This window comes from Lepidochelys olivacea (genome assembly GCF_965140295.1).
Source record: "Lepidochelys olivacea isolate rLepOli2 genome assembly, chromosome: 6".
In the NCBI taxonomy this organism is placed as follows: domain Eukaryota; kingdom Metazoa; phylum Chordata; order Testudines; family Cheloniidae; genus Lepidochelys; species Lepidochelys olivacea.
In genome coordinates, this window is record NC_140416.1 from 115,489,916 (window position 1) to 115,511,028 (window position 21,113).

General features: G+C 45.0%; 1 protein-coding gene across 4 annotated transcripts in view; it reads right to left on the reverse strand.

The window, feature by feature from the left end:
- Positions 1-21,113, reverse strand: part of SYT16 (synaptotagmin 16) — a 142,982-nt gene that overhangs the window by 44,392 nt on the left and 77,477 nt on the right. For 2 of the 4 annotated variants that reach the window (XM_084630334.1, XM_084630333.1), the window contains exon 1: positions 6,983-7,610. The exons of 1 other annotated variant lie outside the window; for it this stretch is intronic. In XM_084630334.1, the coding sequence (XP_084486460.1) occupies positions 6,983-7,547 (565 nt within the window). In that variant the 5' untranslated portion in view covers positions 7,548-7,610. Of the gene's footprint in view, positions 1-6,754; positions 6,804-6,982; positions 7,611-21,113 lie in introns of those variants that run through there. One more of the 4 variants, XM_084630336.1, reaches the window with a different exon arrangement.

Sequence of the window (21,113 nt, forward strand, 5' to 3'; positions counted from 1 at the left end):
CTCCAGATCGGCAGCGGGCTGAGCGGGGCAGGCAGCTGGGACCCTGGCTGGCAGGAGCTGGTGGACGGAACCCCAGATCAGCAGCGGTCTGCGGGCTGAGCTGCTCAGCCCACTGCCAGTCTGGGGTCCCGGCCACCAGCCCCGCTCAGCCCACTGACGATCTGTGGTTCTGGCTGCAGACCCCTTGCCAGCCGGGGTCCTGACTGCAGGCCCCACTCAGCCTGCTGCCGGTCTAGGTGAACAGAACCCCAGGCCAGCAATGGGCTGAGCAGGCCGGCGGCGTAAGATCAGCATTTTAATTTAATTTTAAATGAAGCTTGTCAAGGTTCCTCCCCCACTCTGAACTCTAGGGTACAGATGTGGGGACCTGCATGAAAAACCTCCTAAGCTTATCTTTACCAGCTTAGGTCAAAACTTCCCCAAGGTACAAAATATTACCCCCGTTATCCTTGGACTGGCCGCTACCACCACCAAACTAATACTGGTTACTGGGGAAGAGCTGTTTGGACGCGTCCTTCCCCCCAAAATACTTCCCAAAACCTTGCATCCCACTTCCTGGACAAGGTTTGGTAAAAAGCCTCACCAATTTGCCTAGGTGACTACAGACCCAGACCCTTGGATCTTAAGAACAATGAACAATCCTCCCAACACTTGCACCCCCCCTTTCCTGGGAAATGTTGGATAAAAAGCCTCACCAATTTGCATAGGTGACCACAGACCCAAACCCTTGGATCTGAGAACAATGAAAAAGCATTCAGTTTTTTACAAGAAGACTTTTAATGAAAAATAGAAGTAAATAGAAATAAAGAAATCCCCCCTGTAAAATCAGGATGGTAGATATCTTACAGGGTAATTAGATTCAAAAACATAGAGAACTCCTCTAGGCAAAACCTTAAGTTACAAAAAAGATACACAGACAGAAAGATACACAGACAGAAATAGTTATTCTATTCAGCACAATTCTTTTCTCAGCCAATTAAAGAAATCATAATCTAACACATACCTAGCTAGATTACTTACTAAAAGTTCTAAGACTCCATTCCTGTTCTGTCCCTGGCCAAGACGACTACAGACAGACACAGACCCTTTGTTTCTCTCCCTCCTCCCAGCTTTTGAAAGTATCTTGTCTCCTCATTGGTCATTTTGGTCAGGTGCCAGCGAGGTTACCTTTAGCTTCTTAACCGTTACAGGTGAGAGGAGCTTTCCCCTGGCCAGGAGGGATTTCAAAGGGGTTTACCCTTCCCTTTATATTTATGACAAAGCTTCTTAAACATTTTGAAAACCTTGTTTACATATGACAATAGTTTAGTTATATAATATATAAACGTATAGAGAGAGACCTAAAAAACGTTAAAATGTATTATTGGCACGTGAAACCTTAAATTAAAGTGAATAAATGAAGACTCGGCACACCCCTTCTGAAAGGTTGCTGACCCCTGCCCTAACCCAACAGGCCCCTCTTTTTACTCACTACTAAACCATCCCATCACTTGTTTTCTGCAAGGGATTTATAAGGACTGACTTGGTTCTTATGCTATTTCCACTAGAGTCTTCAATAATAGGCACCTACAAACAGGAACCAAGATCTTGGTTTACAAGGCAGTTGTCATCCCCACTCTTCTCTATGGGTGTGAGACCTGGGAAACTGACAGATGACATCTCAAGCAACTGGAGTGGTTCCAGCAACGCTGCCTCAGGAGAATTCTCGGGATCAGCTGGGAAGACCGATGCACTAACATCAGAGTTCTCTCTGCAGCCATCATCAGCAGCATGGAAGAGCAGGTCATGAAATACCAACTCCGCTGGGCTGGCCACTGTGTACGTATGCCTGACGCTCGCCTCCCGACGCAAGTACTCTTCTCTCAGTTAAGTCAGGGAAGAAGGGCTTGCAGAGGGCAGCGAAAGCATTTCAAAGATATATTGAAAGTACAGCTTAAAAAGGGAGGCATCAACCCAACAAATTGGGAGGACTTGGGGCGGAACAGAACACAGCTGTGCCACATCACACACCAAGCCACAGCTCACTTTGAGAACAGACGTGCACTGAGACAGGGCCGCGACAAAGGAGGAAAGAAAGGGCACAACATTCCAGCCAACAACTAGGTCTCCTCCAAGATCACAACTGTCACTTCTGTGGGAAAATTTGCAGGGCAAGAACGGGGCTCCTCAGCCACTTAAAACCGCACCAATGAACCCCCTTGGCAGACATCATCCTCGCATCAAGGGACAGCCGAAGAAGGTGGTTTCCTCCACGCTGGTGCTAAGCTGGTGTGACAGAGGAATATGGAGTAAAGCAACTGAGCTTCAGTTAAATACTGATGGGGTATCCAGTCTCCAGTGCGTCTTATACAGATCTCATATGTATCTAGTTTTCTGACAATGGACCAAAAGTGACCAAAGTGAAAGAGTGCTAGAACTTCTCAATGCATCTGTGGTACAACAGCATTTGCATCTCTTAGTTATAGACTGGGGGCTCAGCGCAGGGATTCCCTGGCAGGCAAATCTGCGCCACAGCAGATCAGCATGTGCCACGTTACCTATCAGCAGTGTGATCTGAGAACTCAAAGATTTCAATGCTCAGATACTTACACCCCTTAGCCTAGAAATGCCTTTCAATAATCTACGCTTGGAATGCACTGAGGCCAGCAGAAGGGCTACTTTAGAAAATAGGGAGCACATTTCTTGAAAGCAAAAAAAAAAAAAAAAAGGTGGCTGAAAACCATCTGCTAAAAAACTTATTTGATAAAAATCGGTCTTTTCCACCCAATTTTTAACTGCAATTATGTCATCTTTACTTCACCTAGCAAAAGGTGATGTTTTTCCACCAAAAGGCTTTTCTTTTGCTGCTGTTTTTTTAAAACTAGCATAGCCTATATTAGGATCACCCTGTAATGGGTCTTTGTGCCTATTAATCATCTGTGGCTGCTAAATGAAGTGTATCTATTTTCTCTGTTACATTACTATTGGCAACCAGGTCTTCAGTAAGTGCCCAGAAATATTGCCATGGCAACAAAAAGCATTCAAGCATCACTCTTGTTTTGTGCCAATTTAGCTTTAAAATCTTCTGTTGTAAAGGAGAATATGGTACATTAAGTACAATAAAATCAAGATGCAATGTTCTGAAAAGAGTCCAAGGATAAACAGGAAACATGTATTTTACAGGACCAAGGGAAATAATGCCAAACGCGAGATGAAAATTTTTCAGAAGTTTAATATTTATGCTAGTGAATGACTCTCCTTTACTGTATGCCAGCCAGCCCATATGCTCACTTATGTTGTCATTTAGGGTTAGGAAGAAAGCTAACAGAAACAAGGATACCTCTTACATTTCCCTTGATCATTTCAATCCAGATCTGAAATTTGAAGTTGTCAGGGTATCCCATCTTCTCACATCTCAGTTATCAACAGATCATTTCATATGCTCAGTAAATCAACAGATCCAAAGAGCAACGGGAGAGATGAAGGAGGGGCATGTATGTTTAGGAAGGGGTATGCCACACTTTGGGTAGCAGAACATGTTCAATCACATCCGAGACAGGGGAAATTTAATAAAAAAATAAATCTCAGGAAAGACACTTTCAATCATGGTTCAGTGCTTTCACACTTTATAGCAAGCTGCTGCAATGTATATGTTTTAGATAGCTCTGAGATGAAAGAAGCCAGGCCTTCATGCCATATCTTGCCCTTGATCCATGCCTGCAACTTCACCGCCATCAATCAAGTCATGAGGGCACAATATGGTCCGTAGTGCAGTGCATAGTGGAGGAAAAAGCACTAGGATTGTGGAAAGCTGGTGCTTACAGGTGAAAAGGAAGGGGCTTCGGGCAAAGCAGCTGGGCAGGGGTGGGGAGCTCTGCAGAGTAGGGCTCCATGATGGCTCCATATAGGCTAATGTGGAGAGAGACTGGTAGGGGTCAGGCCATAGGAACTAACATGGATGCGGTGGCCAGGAACTCCCATAGAATAGGCGCTGAGAGAACATGGCCACTATTCCAATCCTTTAATGTCAAATCCTGCCCTCAGTTTGGGGAAGGGGCACAATTTCATCCCCTTGCACAACCACATAAATGCCTGATTACTCTGGCTTCATGCAGCATATGTGAATTTCACCCTCTAGTAGACACCACTACTGAGGCCTGGATTTCTAACTTGAGAATTCACATTGATCCAGCTCTAAAATACAGTATCAAAGACATCAGGCAGGGGAGTTTGGGGGAAGGGGATGATGGTGGGAAAGAGTATTATTGGCTGGTTATTCCTTCCTTTCTAATTATTTACTTATTTAATGGGAATGATGGTGCAGGGGGAAGAAAGCAAAGGACATATTTAAATTTTTCTTGAAGGGTCACTGCCAAGATTTACACCATCCATGTCTCATCTCCCCACCAAGTACCAAAACAAAAGGCCAGATCCTGTGCAGTATCAAGCACCATACCGGAGGTGAGAGTCAAAGGTGTTTAGCCGCCCTCAGGGGAGAGTTAAAAGTGTTTAGCTGCCCTCAGGGGAGAGCTTTTCCAACAGCAGGTTCAAATTTTCGGAAGTGTCTAAATGCCAGTTTCAAAAGAGTTAAGCACTTGGAAGTCTTAGGACTTGTCTACACAGGGAGTTATGCCAGATTAACTATTTCTGATGAACTACCTCTGTGGATACTCTTACTCCAGAATAACAGTGCCTTACTCTGAATCAGCTTGATCTAATAGCTATTCCAGAATAACTCCCTGTGTGAACAAGCCCTTTACACTCCTTGGAAGTGGATTAAGCCAATTTGAAACAAGGATTTCTTATTCCAGAATAAGCGAGTCCAACACATGGAGTTATTCAGGAATAGCTATTCCACTTTAAATCCAAATTAACTTTCCTGTGTAGACAAGCCCCTATGCTCCTAAATCACTTTTGAAAATTTTACCCTAGGCCAAGAGAAAATATGAATTCCCCGAAACAATGGCTTTAATACATCATTACCTATATACAACGTAGTCAGGATACTAGTTTTCATGCAGTGTCCACATAGGCTTACACCTCTGCCAGCTCTCCCTGATCGCACATGGAAAGTGGATTGATAGAATAAATTCCACATGAACATACACACAATGAGGTCACATGCAATATAGTGCAGAAGCATAGAAATTCCAGACCACCACCACCACCCACCTCCCTCAAAGGGTGTTGTGCTTAAAGTTGCTCATCAGCCAAAGTTTTAAGATTATTGCAGCCCTCTCTTTCCGTTATTAGGGGGAAAACTGGTCTGCATCCTTTGGGTAGCTGCCATACAGACCCTTGAAACTATACATTTAACTTATAGACTCAAAGGCTCAAATGAAACATCATAATCATAGAATCATAGAATATGAGGAATGGAAGGGACCTCAGGTCATCTAGTCCAGCCCCCTGCTCAAAGCAGGACCAATTCCCAATTAAATCAACCCAGCCAGAGCTTTGTCAAGCCTGACCTTAAAAACCTCTAAAGAAGGAGATTCCACCACCTTCCTAAGTGACCCATTCCAGTGCTTCACCACCCTCCTCGTGAAAAAGCTTTTCCTAATATCCAACCTAAACCTCCCACACTGCAAGTTGAGACCATTTTGCCTTGTTCTGTCATCTGCTACCACTGAGAACAGTCTAGATCCATCCTCTTTGGAACCCCCTTTCAGGTAGCTGAAAGCAGCTATCAAATCCCCCCTCACTCTTCTCTTCTGCAGACTAAATAATCTCAGTTCCCTCAGCCTCTCCTCATAAGTCATGTGCTCCAGCCCCCTAATCATTTTTGTTGCCCTCCGCTGGCATGATTTATTCTAGTCTCACCTCCTGCACATTACAGGCCACAGTACCTCGCCCACCCATTCCTGTAATAGAAGCCTAACCTCTGGCTGAGTTACTTAAGTCCTTAAATGATGGTTTAAAGACTTCAAGTTACAGAGAATCCACCATTTACACTAGTTTAAATCTGCAAGTGACCATACCCCATGGTGCAGAGGAAGGCAAAAAAAAAAAAAAAACGCAGGGTCTCTGCCAATCTGACCTGGGGGAAATTTCTTCCCAACGCCAAATATGGTGATCAGTGAGACCCTGAGCATGTGGACAAGACCCACCAGCCAGACACCTGGGAAAGAATTCTCTGTAGTAACTAAGAGCCCTCCTCACCTAGTGTCCAATCACCAGCTGTTGGAGATATTTGCTGCTAACAGTCGCAGATCAGCTACATGCCATTGAAAGCAGTCTCATTATACCATCCCCTCCATAAACTTTTCAAGCCCAGTCTTGAAGCCATTATTAGGGGGATATCTGGTATGCATCCTTTGGGCAGCTGAGATTCAGACCCCTGAAACTATTAATTTAACTTAATTTTTAAAAAAAATCAAATTCTGATCCATTTCCTGCCATTTTCTGCCTAGCGTCCTCTTGAATCTCATTTGAAAAGTTGTGAGGAGAAAAAGTGATCTGGGAATATTTCACCTGTAACTCTCGAAACACATCTATCCTTCAGTACCGCATTTCACTGCAAGCCACACAGAAACATCTTGAGGTTCCTGGCAAGGTTTCATTTTTTTTTTAAGCAATGATGTACAAGCAGATGCTTCTCAAAGTGAAGGCTTAAGGTGAAAAGCTCCCTTTGAAGGGTTCTGATACCTGAAGCATTTTGGCTGAAATCCACAGCACACTAACATGTCAAGCTCATGAGCCTGAATTGAATAAATGCGGGAAATGAACTGCATTTCTTAATATGGTAACAGGACCTGATTTTCCTCTAACCTACCGTGTCTTTACACCCGTTGAACTCCACTCACTTTAATGCAATTAATTCTGAAAGACAGAGGAGAATCAGGGCCATTAGCATGGTTGGTTTGGGGATTTTGAAGCTGTGAGAAATCTACAAGAGATGATGTAAAATAAAATGAGCAGATTAATAACTAAATCAATCAAAGTCAAAGGAGAGAAATGGGCCCTCTTACATAATGCTGCTGGGTGGTAACCACCATCTTACCTTCCACACATGCCTTTCCATTAATATTTTCTAATGAGCCAGGCATATCAAGGTCACGCTGAAGGTCCCTTATCTGCCTGTTGAGGTAGCCTTCCTCCTCGGGTATGGCAGGAAGCATACCTAGCAGCTGGTGGTCGTCATATTCTTGGTAAAACCCCTGGGATGACAGAGAGCTGGTGTTGTCTGGACGTTGCTCTAAGGAGCTGGTGCCACTTCTCACTCTTTTCTGCCATTGCAGACACATGTCGGAGCCCCGGGCAGGTGCCTGGGAATCAAGATCATGACTTGTTGATGGAAAGTCACCGTCTTCAGGATGCACGTGTTCAGCATCTTTCGTGTTCTGGCTAAAGCTTCCTTCATCTTCTGAATCTTCAGAGTAGTCCTTGTAACTGCCGTCACTGTCTTCTAAGTCCTGGTTTCCATCTTCCTCCGACTTGTGGTCCACTCTGCTCAAGTTGACCAATGAAGCAGATAAGGAGTCTCCCACCTGCTGGACAGCTTCGTACATCCGTGACATCCAGGAGGAGAGTGGCTGGAGGAAACTCTGAGCATTCTGAGAAGCCATGCTTATACCATGACCCGTATCTGATGATCAGTTGTTCAGTTTTGCCAGCATGCCACACTTACAATTCTGTGAGCTATAGAATAAGCATCATAAGAGATTACCGTAAATCACTTGTCCATCAGCTTCTATGTGTTATCTATCAAAACTATCCAGCCTAGAGAGAAGGAAAGGCAAGAACCCGTCCACCAGCTTAGAGATACCGCCACTAAGCCACCACCAGAAGTCCAAGATTACACAGCAAGGCATGCATTTTGTAGCAGACAGCAAAGAGCTCCAGATAATCCTACAGCAGCGAGATAAAAGCCATTATGACAAAAATTTAAATAGAGACCATTTGAACGCCAGCACTTCTCGTGGTGCTCATACATTACACTATTAACACCAGAACGATCTATATAAAAATACTCTGTGCTTATATAGCAAATTTAAGCCAAGGTTCTCAAAGCACTTACAAACCTTTATTCCCTTAACACCCCCTTGAGTTAAGTATCATATTATATCCACCTTAAAGATGGGGAAACTGAGGCACAGAAATTCTTTTGTTTGTTTGTTTTTTTAATTGACTTGCCTAAAGGTCACACAGTCAATCATTGTCAGACAGCAGCAGCACTCCCCACTCCCAAAACTATGCTCTAGCCATTCACTACACAAATGTCGGTTCCCGTGGGGGAACACAAGTCAATAGGCTGTATTCATTTCTATGAGAAGGCTTAAAAGGAGCATTTTGACATCAATTGTTGGCAGAGGAAGAGGAAGCTGAGCGTAACCACAATGTTCTTTTGATGTTTAAATGAAACATAACCATTTTCTACACTCAGGCCCTGATTCAGCAAGGCAGTTAAGCTTGTCTAACTTTCCGCATTGTCAGCAGTCCCGTTGAATTAAGTGGGACTAGTCAGAGGCTTAATGTTAGGCATGCGCTTACATACCTTGCAGAACCAGAACCTAAGACAGGTTTCTGGAAGTAGTGTGTGGAGAGAGATTTAAATATCTCAATTTTTAAAACTAATCTCAATCCAAAACAGGAATGTGTGTCATTTTTTCATCTTCCTAAGGACTGCAGGAAGGCAATGGGCCCTTCTCTGCATGCCTCTGGCACATCTGCTCTTTGTGTGCCTTTGGAAAATCTTTCCACACATTACCAGAAAGATATCAGCAAATTCAGGGGGAGTTCAGAGAAGAGGAACAAAAATTGCCAGAAAGCTAATGGATTTAGGAGGAAAGATTAAGCCACCTGTACTGCTTGGGTCAGTGACAACTACAAGGGGGAAAAAATGTTTACATGAAATCTGGGCCTTACTGATTCCATTGACTTCAAGAGGGCCAGGTTTCACCCCAAAAGAGAGAAGAATTATACAGTGTGCCACAGGGCAATATAGATAGGCATAACTACATTAAGAAAGGGAAATAGAGGGGGACTGTCACTGAGTGTGGGGGAGTCAGGGCCCTGCAGCCCCCACTCCCTGCAATTCACCGTGACTCTCAGCCAGCCAGTAAAACAGAAGGCTAATTAGACAACAGGACCAGAGTCTAAAACAGAGCTAGTAGGAACAGAAAACAGGACCCCTCAGTCAGGTCCTTCCTGGGGGGTGGGGAGCCCTGACCCAGGTGCTGGGCCTGTTTCACCATCAAGCTACAAACTGAAACTCCTCCAGCCTTTGCCCAGCTTCCCGGGGGCAGAAGGTGTCACCTGGCCCCAACCCCCTCCTGGGCTCAGATTACGAAGGGCAGCCACCACCCTTTAGGTGCTGGCTGTCCAGTGTCATCCCTCAGTGAAGTCACACCCTTATTTCCCATCTCCATCTAGTATTAATGCAGACAGTAAATGAGTAAAACTCCCCTGCACCATTACCACATTAATACTCCCTACTCCGTCACATCCCGGGGGTGAAATCTGGGCCTCACTGACATAACTGACTTCAAGGGGGCCAGGGTTTCACCCCAGAAGAGAGAAGAATTATACATTAAGAAAGAGAAAATAGAAGGGGACCATCAAGAAAACCTCTCAACAGTTATATGCATAAGGCTGCAGAATAGTATCCAAAGGAAACTGACAGGAGCCCCATTTCCTAGGATACATAAAACTAGGGAGAGTCTTTTGTCCAGTCTTTTTTTAGAGAGTAGCTCCCCACTGAATTAGATGTGGATGACTCAGTCGATCTCTTCAATCTGCACCTTCCATGACTGATTATTTTGCCAAATGACGTTCATTTAACTGGCTATGGTTCGTTTTGCAGAAATCTCCAAGACATTTGTCATCATTAGAGCATGCTTAAAAGTATAATCATTATCCTGGTGATAAAAGTGTGGGTGACTAAATCTTTGACAATACGTTTTTAAAAGTTAATGGGGGTCACAAAGCCTTTCCGTACATGCGCAGACACTGATCCAATGCCACTTGGAGTCAACTGGAAGCTTGCCATTGATTTCAGTGGCCTATTAAACCAAGGTCATATTTCCCATGCAATCAATCACGCCCATTCCCTTCACTGTCCCCCCGGCTCCCATCCAGCCACTCTTCCTCATATGATCTATTTGTTTTGACTCTGAATTCAATTCATTTTCCACCGTCTCCAAATGATATGTTTTCAGTGTGCTGCAGATTTTTCTAGTGATGAGTCACTGCACTGTAGACGTTGTTAGGGGACACTGGCAGCATTGACAGCTTGGAAAGAGAGAGTTAGGCCTTTCGGGGCTTTTTGGGTCGGGATGATTTGGGTTTGCTCTATCCAGCGATGATTGCTAAGCACAGTAGCTAAACATTGCTTCTAAAATGGAATAGTTGGTTTAAAAATAAAGAGAACAAAACCTTTCTGCATTTTTGTGAGGGGTTACTCACTCACGTCTGTGAGCCAACGACCTCTTGGTGCCCCCTGGCAGAAGGTCAACGTGCGTCACAGCAAGGCCCTTCCAACGCTAAGAATTTTCGTTTTAAATAACTTCACCAATCTCAACTCACATTTTTAAAAACTGAGTTATGGAGGGAGAAAAATTGATGAGAACAATAAGTGAAACGTTGGTGGGAGCAAGTACCACTTATTTTTAACGTGTATATCTCAAAAAAAAAACCCACCAAAAAACAGCTTATCAGCTTCACTTCAAACATCCCCAACCTTTTCTCCCTCTCGTGAGACGTTTCAGGCTAAATAGCCTGTGTAGTTATTAATTGTTTCCTTTCTTTTAGAAAATCAGATGGGTAGAAGGGTCGATGTTAGGCATATAAGAGAAAGCACCACAACCATCACTATGAAATCCCTACAATCAATACACTGATTTCTTTATAGATTATATTATGAGCGATGGTAACTGTAAGGAGTGACTTCCTTCAGCTGAGCCTGAGGACTAGCCAGCCCAGCCTCCAGACAGATAAATGAGCTCAGACAAGTTGCGGCAGGACCACCTGATTGACCTGCCCACCTGATTGGCTGAAGGGAGCCAGCAGACCAGGCCTGTTTTAAGCTCAGCAGCAGGTCCCTGGTGTCTCGATTCTTATGTGCGCAACTGCGAGAGTTCCTGTGCTTGCCTTGTTTCCAGCCTTGCTCCTGTCCTGTTCCACTATGCTCCAGCCCTGCTTCCTCCTGACTCTGATCCCTGGCTCAACTCTTGGTTCCCAACTCCTGCTCTGACCACTAGGCCTGACTCCCGCTTCAACAACTAGGCCTGACCCCCCAGCATCCCAGTCATGACAGTAACTGTCGGATGTACCATCATTCCATTCCTAGGTAGATGACTAGACTGGTTCAGATGTAAATCTGACCACACCTTAGCTAAGAACTTAGGGTGTGGTGATAGTAAGACCTTGTCCTTGAAAAACATTATAAATGGGGGTTCTGCCATCAAGGGTCCAATCTCTCCAACCCTGTGGGCTGACATGAAAGCTACTAGAAAGGCAGTCTTTATAGATAAGTGAAGCAAGAAGCAGGTCGCCATAGATTCAAACAGAGGTCCCATAAGATATTTAAGTACCAGGTTGAGATCCCAAATCATAGTAGCATCTTTACCCTGTGGATAAAGATTAGCCAGACCCTTAATAGATCTCAAGGACATATGGTGCACAAAAATGGAATACCCATCTCGAGGGAAATGAAAAGCTGATATCGCAGGGTGATGAACCTTTAACAGAGCTAATTGATATACTCAGTTTTTTAAGTCCAGCAGATGGCTAAGAGCGGAGAAGATTCAGGCACAGGATGGTGATGGTGACATCAGTGGTTGAACCTCTTCCATTTCTGAATTTAAGTGCAACCCTTCTGCCTGTCAGAGTTGGCAGCAACAAGGGCCGGGTTCAGTATCTAGGGGTTCCATTCCAATAACACAATGCAAAACCGGCTTGAGCCCCCACCCAGTGACCTGGGACGAATATATGTCACCCCCGCTGGGCGCCTCCAAGAGGCAATACTTCCCCTCTCGCAAGCACAGAGTCTGAGTGTAGCAAAAGCCTTTTAATAACAGAGAAACAATGTGGCATTATGTTGGGGAAACACCACCAACAGAATTCATAACACAACCCATGAGCAAAAAAACCCACCCCAAGCAAATTGGGGCATGCCCTTTCCCTTTGGTTCTTGAGTCCAGCAATCCAAAGTCACCCAAAGTCCCAAAAGTCTCTGTCCCTGGTCAGTGCAGCACCAGAGTTTGAAAGTTTATCTGCAGAGTTTTACCTCCCAACCTGGGTGGAGACGGGAGGTGGGGTTAAGGGGCACCTTATGTGGTCCAAAGCCAATTGCCCCACCTCTCCATGGGGCTCCGCTCCGCTCCACCAGCCGCTCTGCTCTGCCAGCTGTCCCATGAGCCACTCCAGCCATCCCACAAACTGCTCTGCTCCAAGAGCCGCTCTGCTGTGCTCTGCCAGCTGTCCCATAAACTGCTCCGCAATATATCTTCAGGCTCCCCCCTACTTAACACACACTCAGTGATTTCAGCTCTTAGTAAGTTCAGCTCTTTTGTGATTTCAGCTTGTAGTAGGGGAGCTTCAGTGCTGGTGCACCATTGGTCCAAAGTGAATTCAGCTCAGCAGCCTGTAACTAGACTCCTAATGGAATCAAAATTAGCTCTGATATTCCACAGTGGAGAGAGGAGGAAGTGCAATTAGCATGTAAGGCCCTCACCAGGGGGCCCATGCCACCAAGTATTAATACCTGTCCCCAGCCTCTCTCAATTCACTGAGTTTTGGAACCCATGTCCCTTGCCTAGCGAGTGCTACTTAGTTGATGGCGAGTCCCTTCATCGTAACAAAAGGCCAAGTACAGTTCCACTGTCCTTGATTCACAGAATCAGGATAACAACAATTTATTCTTCCTGCCCCAATAACAGAGAAACTGGGGATCCCACAGCAACCAAAGTGACCATTTGGGCAGCTATGGGCTCATGCTAGGTGGGATGGGTGTGCCTATGCAAATGAAATCAGCCCCTGAAGTTCTTTTCCACAACTTGCCACAACTCACTACCAGATGTCAGGGTGGAGCTCATCCTGACTCTGCTTACATAAGTAATTCTATTTGATTCCCTTCTACTGTTTAATAATACTTGTTGTACTCCTGTTGAGCAGGTGGATTATAATCCCATGAACCATCTGGGAGGTATCCTTGGAGCCCTGCTTTACCCCTAGGTTGCACTGAAACACAAGACCCATTTCCTGGAAGAGGAGATGAGGGACAGTCAAAAGCTTGAACATTGGTTGGACACACAGGTAAAGCACGTAAGGACACCAACCTTGCCTTGGCCAAGTTGGTACTACAAGGACAACCCTGGCCTTGTCCTGCCTGATGTTGTTCATCACTCTTAGAATTAGTGTTGTTGGAGGCAATGTGTAAAACAGGCCCTTTGTACAAAGAAGGAGAAAGACATCTCCCAAAAAGAGAGTTAACCTAGGCTCCTCTTTAGCAAAATAAGCGACATCCTGTTGCTGGACATGGCAAATAGGTCCACCTGGGGAAGTCCCCACTTCTGGGATATCCCAAGAAGGATTTGAGAGTCCAACTCCCATTCATAGTCCTGGGAGAAGTATCTGCTGAGCCTATTGGCTGTGACATTCTGGACTCCAGGAAGGTAAACGGCTGAGATCTGAATCTGATGGGCTGTACTCCATAACTTCCATAACTAGTTTATAGCTTTGGTACATAGGGAGGGTGATCTTGCTCCTCCCTGTGTATTGATATAGAACACGCAAGGTACATATCCATCCTGCTCCTGATTGATTTGCCACTGATAAGGGGTAGGAACTGAAGACAGCCACTCCTGACTTCCCTGAGTTCCAACACGTTGATACGGAGATCAGTTTCCTGAGATGATCATCTGCCCTGAGTTGTGAGTGTGTTGAGGTGTGTGCTCCCCACCCTAAACAGGGATATGTCCATTGTCACAGTTATTGTTGGAGCTGGGCAGATGAAAGGGATGCCTGTGCAGATACTGTGTTGGCCTTTCCACCAATCCAGGGAGTTCTTCACCTGGAGGGAAACTGTAACCTGTTTGTCCAAGCTGTCGTTGAGGAATAGATCATCCTCCTGAACCAGCCCTGAAAGCAGTGGAGGCATGATCCTGCATGATTGATCACTAAGGTGCAAGCTGCTGTATGACCCAGGAGCTGCAAACAGTTCCTTGCTGTAGTACAGTTGCGTCCTTGAATTGTCCTGACCAGATTCAACAAAGTTATGAATCTGTCTGTGAGAAGGAAGGCCCTGGCTGCCAATGAATCCAAACACGTCCCTGTGAAATGTATTCTCTGTTCAGGGGCTAACCTGGACTTATTTAAGTTTAGCTGGAAACCCAACTCCTGAAAGAGGACGAGAGCTGTCTAGGTGGAAGTTAGTACTGCTTTGTACTAGCCAGTCTTCAAGATATGGGAAGACTAAAATTACTTCTCGCTGAAGGCTAAATGACTTTTAGCCGCTACTGCTAAACCCTTGAAAAATTTATTTGAGACTGAAGAGAAGCTGAAGGGAAGTACTCAGCACTGAAAATTATCCTAGCCCATGGTGAAATCCAGGTAACCCCTGTGCTCGGGATATGTCACTATAAGGAAATTGGTTTTTGGCCCTTGACCTACAGGATGCCTACCTCCTGCCTCTAGAAAAGGGATTATAGCTGCCAGAGTCACCATCAGGAACTTCTGAGACTTTACAAATTTGTTCAGTCAGCTTAGATCTCAGAACAATCTCCATCCTCTGTCCTCCTTTGGCATGAGAAAATACTTTGAGTAAAACCCTTTCCTCCTGTGAGGTGACGGAACTGGTTCTATCATTCCTAAACAAAAGAGGGAGTGTATTTCTTGACTAAGTGTAGTCTCGTAAGAGATACCTACACCGCCACACCTGTTGGAAATGGGAAAGGCAATCTCCAAAGTGGGGAGGTGGGCAAAAGGTTGGAGCTTGCAAACTAGAGATGACAGAGGAGACAAAGCCTGGGCCAACCTGTCAAAATTGCCGTTCCGATGATGAGTAGGTACTCACTGAAGGAGGGTGGCAAGCTCTTTTCCTCTGGAATCTCTCTCTCTCACCATGGGATTGGTGATTCTGTGAAAACCAGGGAACTGAGCCAGGCGTGATCTCTGTGTAGTTTGAGACATGCTAACTCTCTTCTTGTTTGTAGGGATATATATACACCCAGAGACCTCAACATGACCCTGGAGTCCTTCAGCATATGCATAGTTCCCAAGTTCTCCATAGGTCACAAGAAGAGCTTCTGACCATCAAATGGGAGGTCCTCAACAGTATTCTGAACCTCTCTTGGGAATCCCAACAACTGGAGCCACAACACCTTGCACATGACAACTGCTGTGGAGGTGGATCTAGCAACAGTGTCTGCAGCATCCAAGGATGCTTGGAGAGAGCTTCTGGCTGATAATTGACCCTCCTTAATGATGGCCCAGAAGGAAGTGTTCTCTGTGCTCCTAAGGAAGATAATCGAAAAAGGATGCAAACTTGTTGTAATTAATGTAGTCATACTTGGCCATAATCTCCTGATAATTTGTGAACTGAAATTGGAGAGTTGCAGATGAGTAGGCTTCCATCCAAAAAGGTCTAACCTTTTCTGGCCATTTCCTATGGAGCAGACCTGGAGTAATTCTGTCTACCCCATTTGTTTACAGCATCCACCACCAGGGAATTAGAAGGGAGATGGGAAAACAGAAATTCTGAGTTCCTGGGGCAATGTAATATTTCTTATACACCTGTTTACAAGTTGGCAGCATGATGGCAGGAGTTTGCCACATGTCTTGGCTGGATCGAGGAATGGTTCATTAATGGGTAGTGCAACCCCAGTGGGTGTCACGGAATGCAAAGTGTCCAGGAGTTTGTGATGAGAGTCTTTAACTTCCTCAAGAAGTACAGTATCTGGATGGTGTCAGCCACCCTCTTCACAAGGTCCCGGAATTGATGAAAATCATTGGCCATAAATGGTGGTGGAGGCATGACTGCCTCACCCAGAGATGAAGATGAAACAGGGGTTTGAAGGGTAGCCTCTTTGTCCACCCGAGCCTCCTGTTCCTCAAAGGTCCCCTCGTATTGGGGGTTTGGTGGAGGAGACTGTGTAACCCTAGTTTCCTTGTGCAGCGGAGCTGGAAAATTGGCAAATTGCTGCCAAGTCACCCAACAATCCCAGTATGGCCAGTATGCACAGAATTTTTGTAATTTTTTGGCACAGAATGCCCCCAGAAGTAAAAGATGGGGAAGGGCAGGGGCCACCATGTAAATTTCTACATACATGTATCAAGCGCTGATCACTGTAGTATCTGAGGGTACATCAGTCACACAGACTTTCGAAGGCAAAGGAGCAGTATAGATGCTTTAACTCTCAAGAACTTCTCCCAAAACAGGATATCACAGTAATGGGTGCAATATAAAACAAGGATCAGAGGCTGAGAAGGCTCTAGAGCCCAAGCAGTGAATTCTGAAATTTCTTATTCCTCTCATCACAGCTCTGCATGCAGCTAGCTATGTTTGGAGTTGTGCCAGGATTTGTTTTAAAAACTGATTTCCCGATAACAAAACACATTTTTGTCAGGATATTTAGCCTCCTTTCTTGTTGATCCTTTGTCACGTGCACTCTTTTTGTAAAAGAATGGCAACTATAAATTACTGTCCCCTACAGTTATCATGGGGGGCAGGAGGGAAGAGCGATAGTAAGATCTATTGTGTAAGCGTGATGTTAATTGTTCATAATAGGTAGGAGCTGTTTCACGAATCCAGGCTTGTCTACAATGTAGAGAAATAGTATGAAAACAAGATGAAAAATGTTTCTGCAATTCCTAAACGCAAACATCGTGAAATAACATCTGCATCATTAAATCGGATCAGGACAGTTTGATTGCAACGTGACCCCAAAGGGTTTATTCCGTTCTGTGAGTTGCTCTGTGTGATCCAAACTACTTATTCCATATATAGGCACATTACTATTCTACTTAGATTGTAACCTCTTTGGGGCAGGGACTGTCTTTTTGTTCTGTGTTTATACATCTTTGACAAATGTGAGAATTGCCCTTAATATTTTATGAAGTATCTGCATGACTCTGTACCGAGCACCTTGCACTGCTACCCATTGGGGGAAGAACAGATTTTTCTCCCTGGAATATGTGAGATCAGGTTAGGTATTTGACATATATAGCCACTAGGACCGTCTGGGCTAGAATCAACATGTTGGCTGCAGAGGTAGCTGAATATGTGAACACAGCACGGTTTTGCAAGGGAAGGACAATGGACACAGGAACCTGTGTTAAGAACTGGCCTCAGAGACACAGCCACAGGGCTCTCTTTAGAGAGACAAAGAGTGGGGATGGAGCACAGGGAAGCAGGCCCTGGCTTCCACCTTTCATGCTAACCCAAGGATGGTCAGAGTCGGTATTCCAGGTAACTGATAAACGGTTCCCTTCCTCTGCAAAGGCGTGTGTGGTGGCGTCACTGCAGAAACTTACTGAGAACACCGTGCCCAGAAGTGCGGGGAGTCTCTCACAGGAGTCTGGCTTGCTGCAGGGAGCCGCGGAGGCTATGTCAACACAGCAAAGAAAACCCGCAGCTGGCCTGTGCCAACTGACTTGGGCTTGTGGGACTGTTTCATTGCTGCGTAGACTTCTGGACTTGGACTGGAGCCTGAGCTCTGGGACTCTCCCAAACTGCAGGGTCCAAGAGCCCAGGCTCCAGCCCCGAGCCAAGACATTTAAACATTAATGAAACAGCCCCAAGAGCCCGAGTCAGCTGCGGGTTTGTCTTTGCTGTGTGGTTATAACCAGAGAGAGACAGGGATAGCTGGCACCCAAAAGCCCAGCTTCAGAGTCACAGGGGATCCAGCACACAAAAGTGTTACTCGCAGGAGATGCGTTAACAGGGCATAAACAAGATCCATGACAAGTACACCTAGCATAATGGGGCCCTGGTCCACGATTGGTACTCATAGGTGCTAATGCAATCAATACTTATGTTCCTAGGGGGATCTGAGGTAAGTGGAGAGTAGGGAGAAACACATCTCGACTATATTCTGTTGCCTGTGATATAGTGGAGGGCCAGATTCTGACCCGATGTCAATGTAAATCAGGAGCATCTCCACTGAAGTGAATGGAGTTACATCAGTGTAAAATCAATATGGGACCAGAATCAGGTCTTTAGAAATTCTCTGACCACTGGTCAAATGAGCACAACTGGATAGTTCGTTTCTGAATAGTAACAAGAAGGTGGCACAGCGAGTAACTTTCAGCATCTACATGAGTGTATGTGTGCTCACACGCGCACACAAGGGCTCTCACACCGTTTTCGTAGTGCAGACCCCACCTAATTAGACCGACTGACTCCTGAGTCCCCACGCTTTGCAAGCACATGGCCTACCTATCTCCCCTCTGCTCTGTGATCATGTAACAAGCCTGTGGCAATTACAGCAATTGCTTGCATGGAAAAGTAACACTAGGAAAGTATCAGAGTAGCAGCCGTGTTAGGCTGTATTCGCAAAAAGAAAAGGAGGACTTGTGGCACCTTAGAAACTAACCAATTTATTTGAGCATAAGCTTTCGTGAGCTACAGCTCACTTCATCGGATGCATTCAGTGGAAAATACAGGGGGGAGATTTATATACACAGAGAACATGAAACAATGGGTGTTATTATACACACTGTAAGGAGAGTGATCGCCTAAGATGAGCTAATACCAGCAGGAGAGCGGGGCAGGGGGTGGGGGGAAGAAAACCTTTTGCAGTGATAATCAAGGTGGGCGATTTCCAGCGGTTGACAAGAACATCTGAGGAACAGTGGGGGGGGGGGGAGAGTGTGGAATAAACATGGGGAAATAGTTTTATGTTGTGTAATGACCCATCCACTCCCAGTCTCTATTCAAGCCTAAGTTAATGGTATCCAGTTTGCAAATTAAACTGGACAGTCTCTACGTAAAAGAATAAATGGACACAAATCAGAAGTCAAGAATTGTAACATTCATAAACCAGCCGGAGAACACTTCAATCTCTTTGGTCACTCGATTACAGACCTAAAAGTTGCAATTCTTCAACAAAAAAAAACTTCAGAAACAGACTCCAACGAGAGACTGCTGAATTGGAATTAATTTGCAAACTGGATACAATTAACTTAGGCTTGAATAAAGACTGGGAGTGGATGGGTCATTACACAAAGTAAAACTATTTCCCCATGTTTATTCCCCCCACCCCACACCGTTCCTCAGACGTTCTTGTCAACTGCTGGAAATGGCCCACCTTGATTACCACTACAAAAGGTTTTCTTCTTCCCTCACCCCTGCCGCCGCTCTCCTGCTGGTAATAGCTCATCTTAAGCGATCACTCTCCTTACAGTGTGTATGATAACACTCATTGTTTCATGTTCTCTGTGTATATAAATCTCCCCCCTGTATTTTCCACTGAATGCATCCGATGAAGTGAGCTGTAGCTCACGAAAGCTTATGCTCAGATAAATTGGTTAGTCTCTAAGGTGCCACAAGTCCTCCTTTTCTTTTTGCGAATACAGACTAACACGGCTGCTACTCTGAAAGATTTTTTTAATTCCTGTGGAAAAAAAGTTATAATCACAGTATCTGTTGTTGCTTTCCTTTCATCTCCCCCTTACATCTGTGGAGCTCTAAGTGGTCGGCTCTCCAAGGACCACCAGCAAATGCTGCACAGTTAACAGTGTGGGAACACACCCACACATTATTCCACATGCTACATACTTTTAGACACCCCTCTCTCCACTCCTTTTCACAATGCCCCTTAGGCATGGGCGGATCTTTAAGTCCCTGAACTGACCCATACGTCCAACCCCCCACCCTCTCAAGATCCACTTCTGTCATGATGCCTACAGAAATCAGACACCTAATGCTGGCTAGGCTGTGGGACAGACAGAAACAGTATGGTATTTATATGTTCAAACACTTCATTAAGAAATAGTAATAATAATGCCTAGCTCTTACATAGTCACATCTGCTGATGAAAAGAGCTATCATTATCTCTATTTTACACATGGAAAAACCGAGGCACAGAGCAGTGACGTGACTTGCCCAAAGACAGCCAGCAGGCTAGCGGCAGCACCAGTGATAGGATCCAAGTCTCCTGGATCCCAGAGCAGTGCTCTAGCCATTACGTATGCTGCCTTTAAAAGAATTCAGAGCTACAAGCCTCTTCCAGGTAACTGCGTGACCTCATTGCAGTTACCCTCCTCCTTCCTCCCACTTGCTGCTTGTGTCACTCACTCGTGCTGTAGTGCTTCCAGTTAGATTCCACGCTCTTTGAGGCAGGGATCCAGTTCTAGGGGCTACTGCTAATGTAAGCAATGCTAACAGCAGCCATAACTTTACTGCTCTGGAAAGACACAAATCTCTTTCACTATTGATTGTGCTGTTGGAGGAAGACAGTCTACACAGTCTGTAAACTGAGTGTGCAAATTACTGCCACCATTTGCTTCCCCTTCCTCATTTATGAGTAGGCATAAGGGTTAGCCTGGTGTCAGTACGTGATGGTCACGGCCTCTGCTCCTACGACAGGTTCCATGGAGGACTCAGACAAAAGGGGACACAGAAAGCAAGGCAAAAACGCAGTGTTGCCAACCCTCATTATTTTATTCCAAGTCTTGTGACATTGGGTGTTTTCCTTAAAGCCCAGCTCCTGCAGTCAAGTAACTATGTAAAGATTTCACCCGTTTCTATCCCCTGTGGCTTAGGAGAAAAGTTTGAAAACACAAACTGAGGCACTCTAAGAGTTAAAAAACCCCAAGATAAATAAAAACCAATCCACCCCACCCCCATTTTGTTTACTTATGATTTTAAGTGGTCTCCTGATTTTTTTGGGGGGGTAAAACTTGTGATTTTTGAATGCTTGTGGGTTGGCAATATGGTAATTATTTGAGGAAAATGCAGAATTCTGTGCTTTTTTTCCTCTGTAAATTGTGTAAAGCGGAGTCAAGAGACCACAATTTTCTTCTCTGGCCTTCAGTTTGCGCTGTAAGATTGATCATTCTGCTCCACTTTGGAATAGGTCACATCAATATAAAAAGTGCTAAATCAAGATATAGCACGAAGTGGATTGTCTTCTTTTATGAGTCACAGCACTGCAGCTTGTGGCTAGATATGGTAATGTACACAAGGGTTT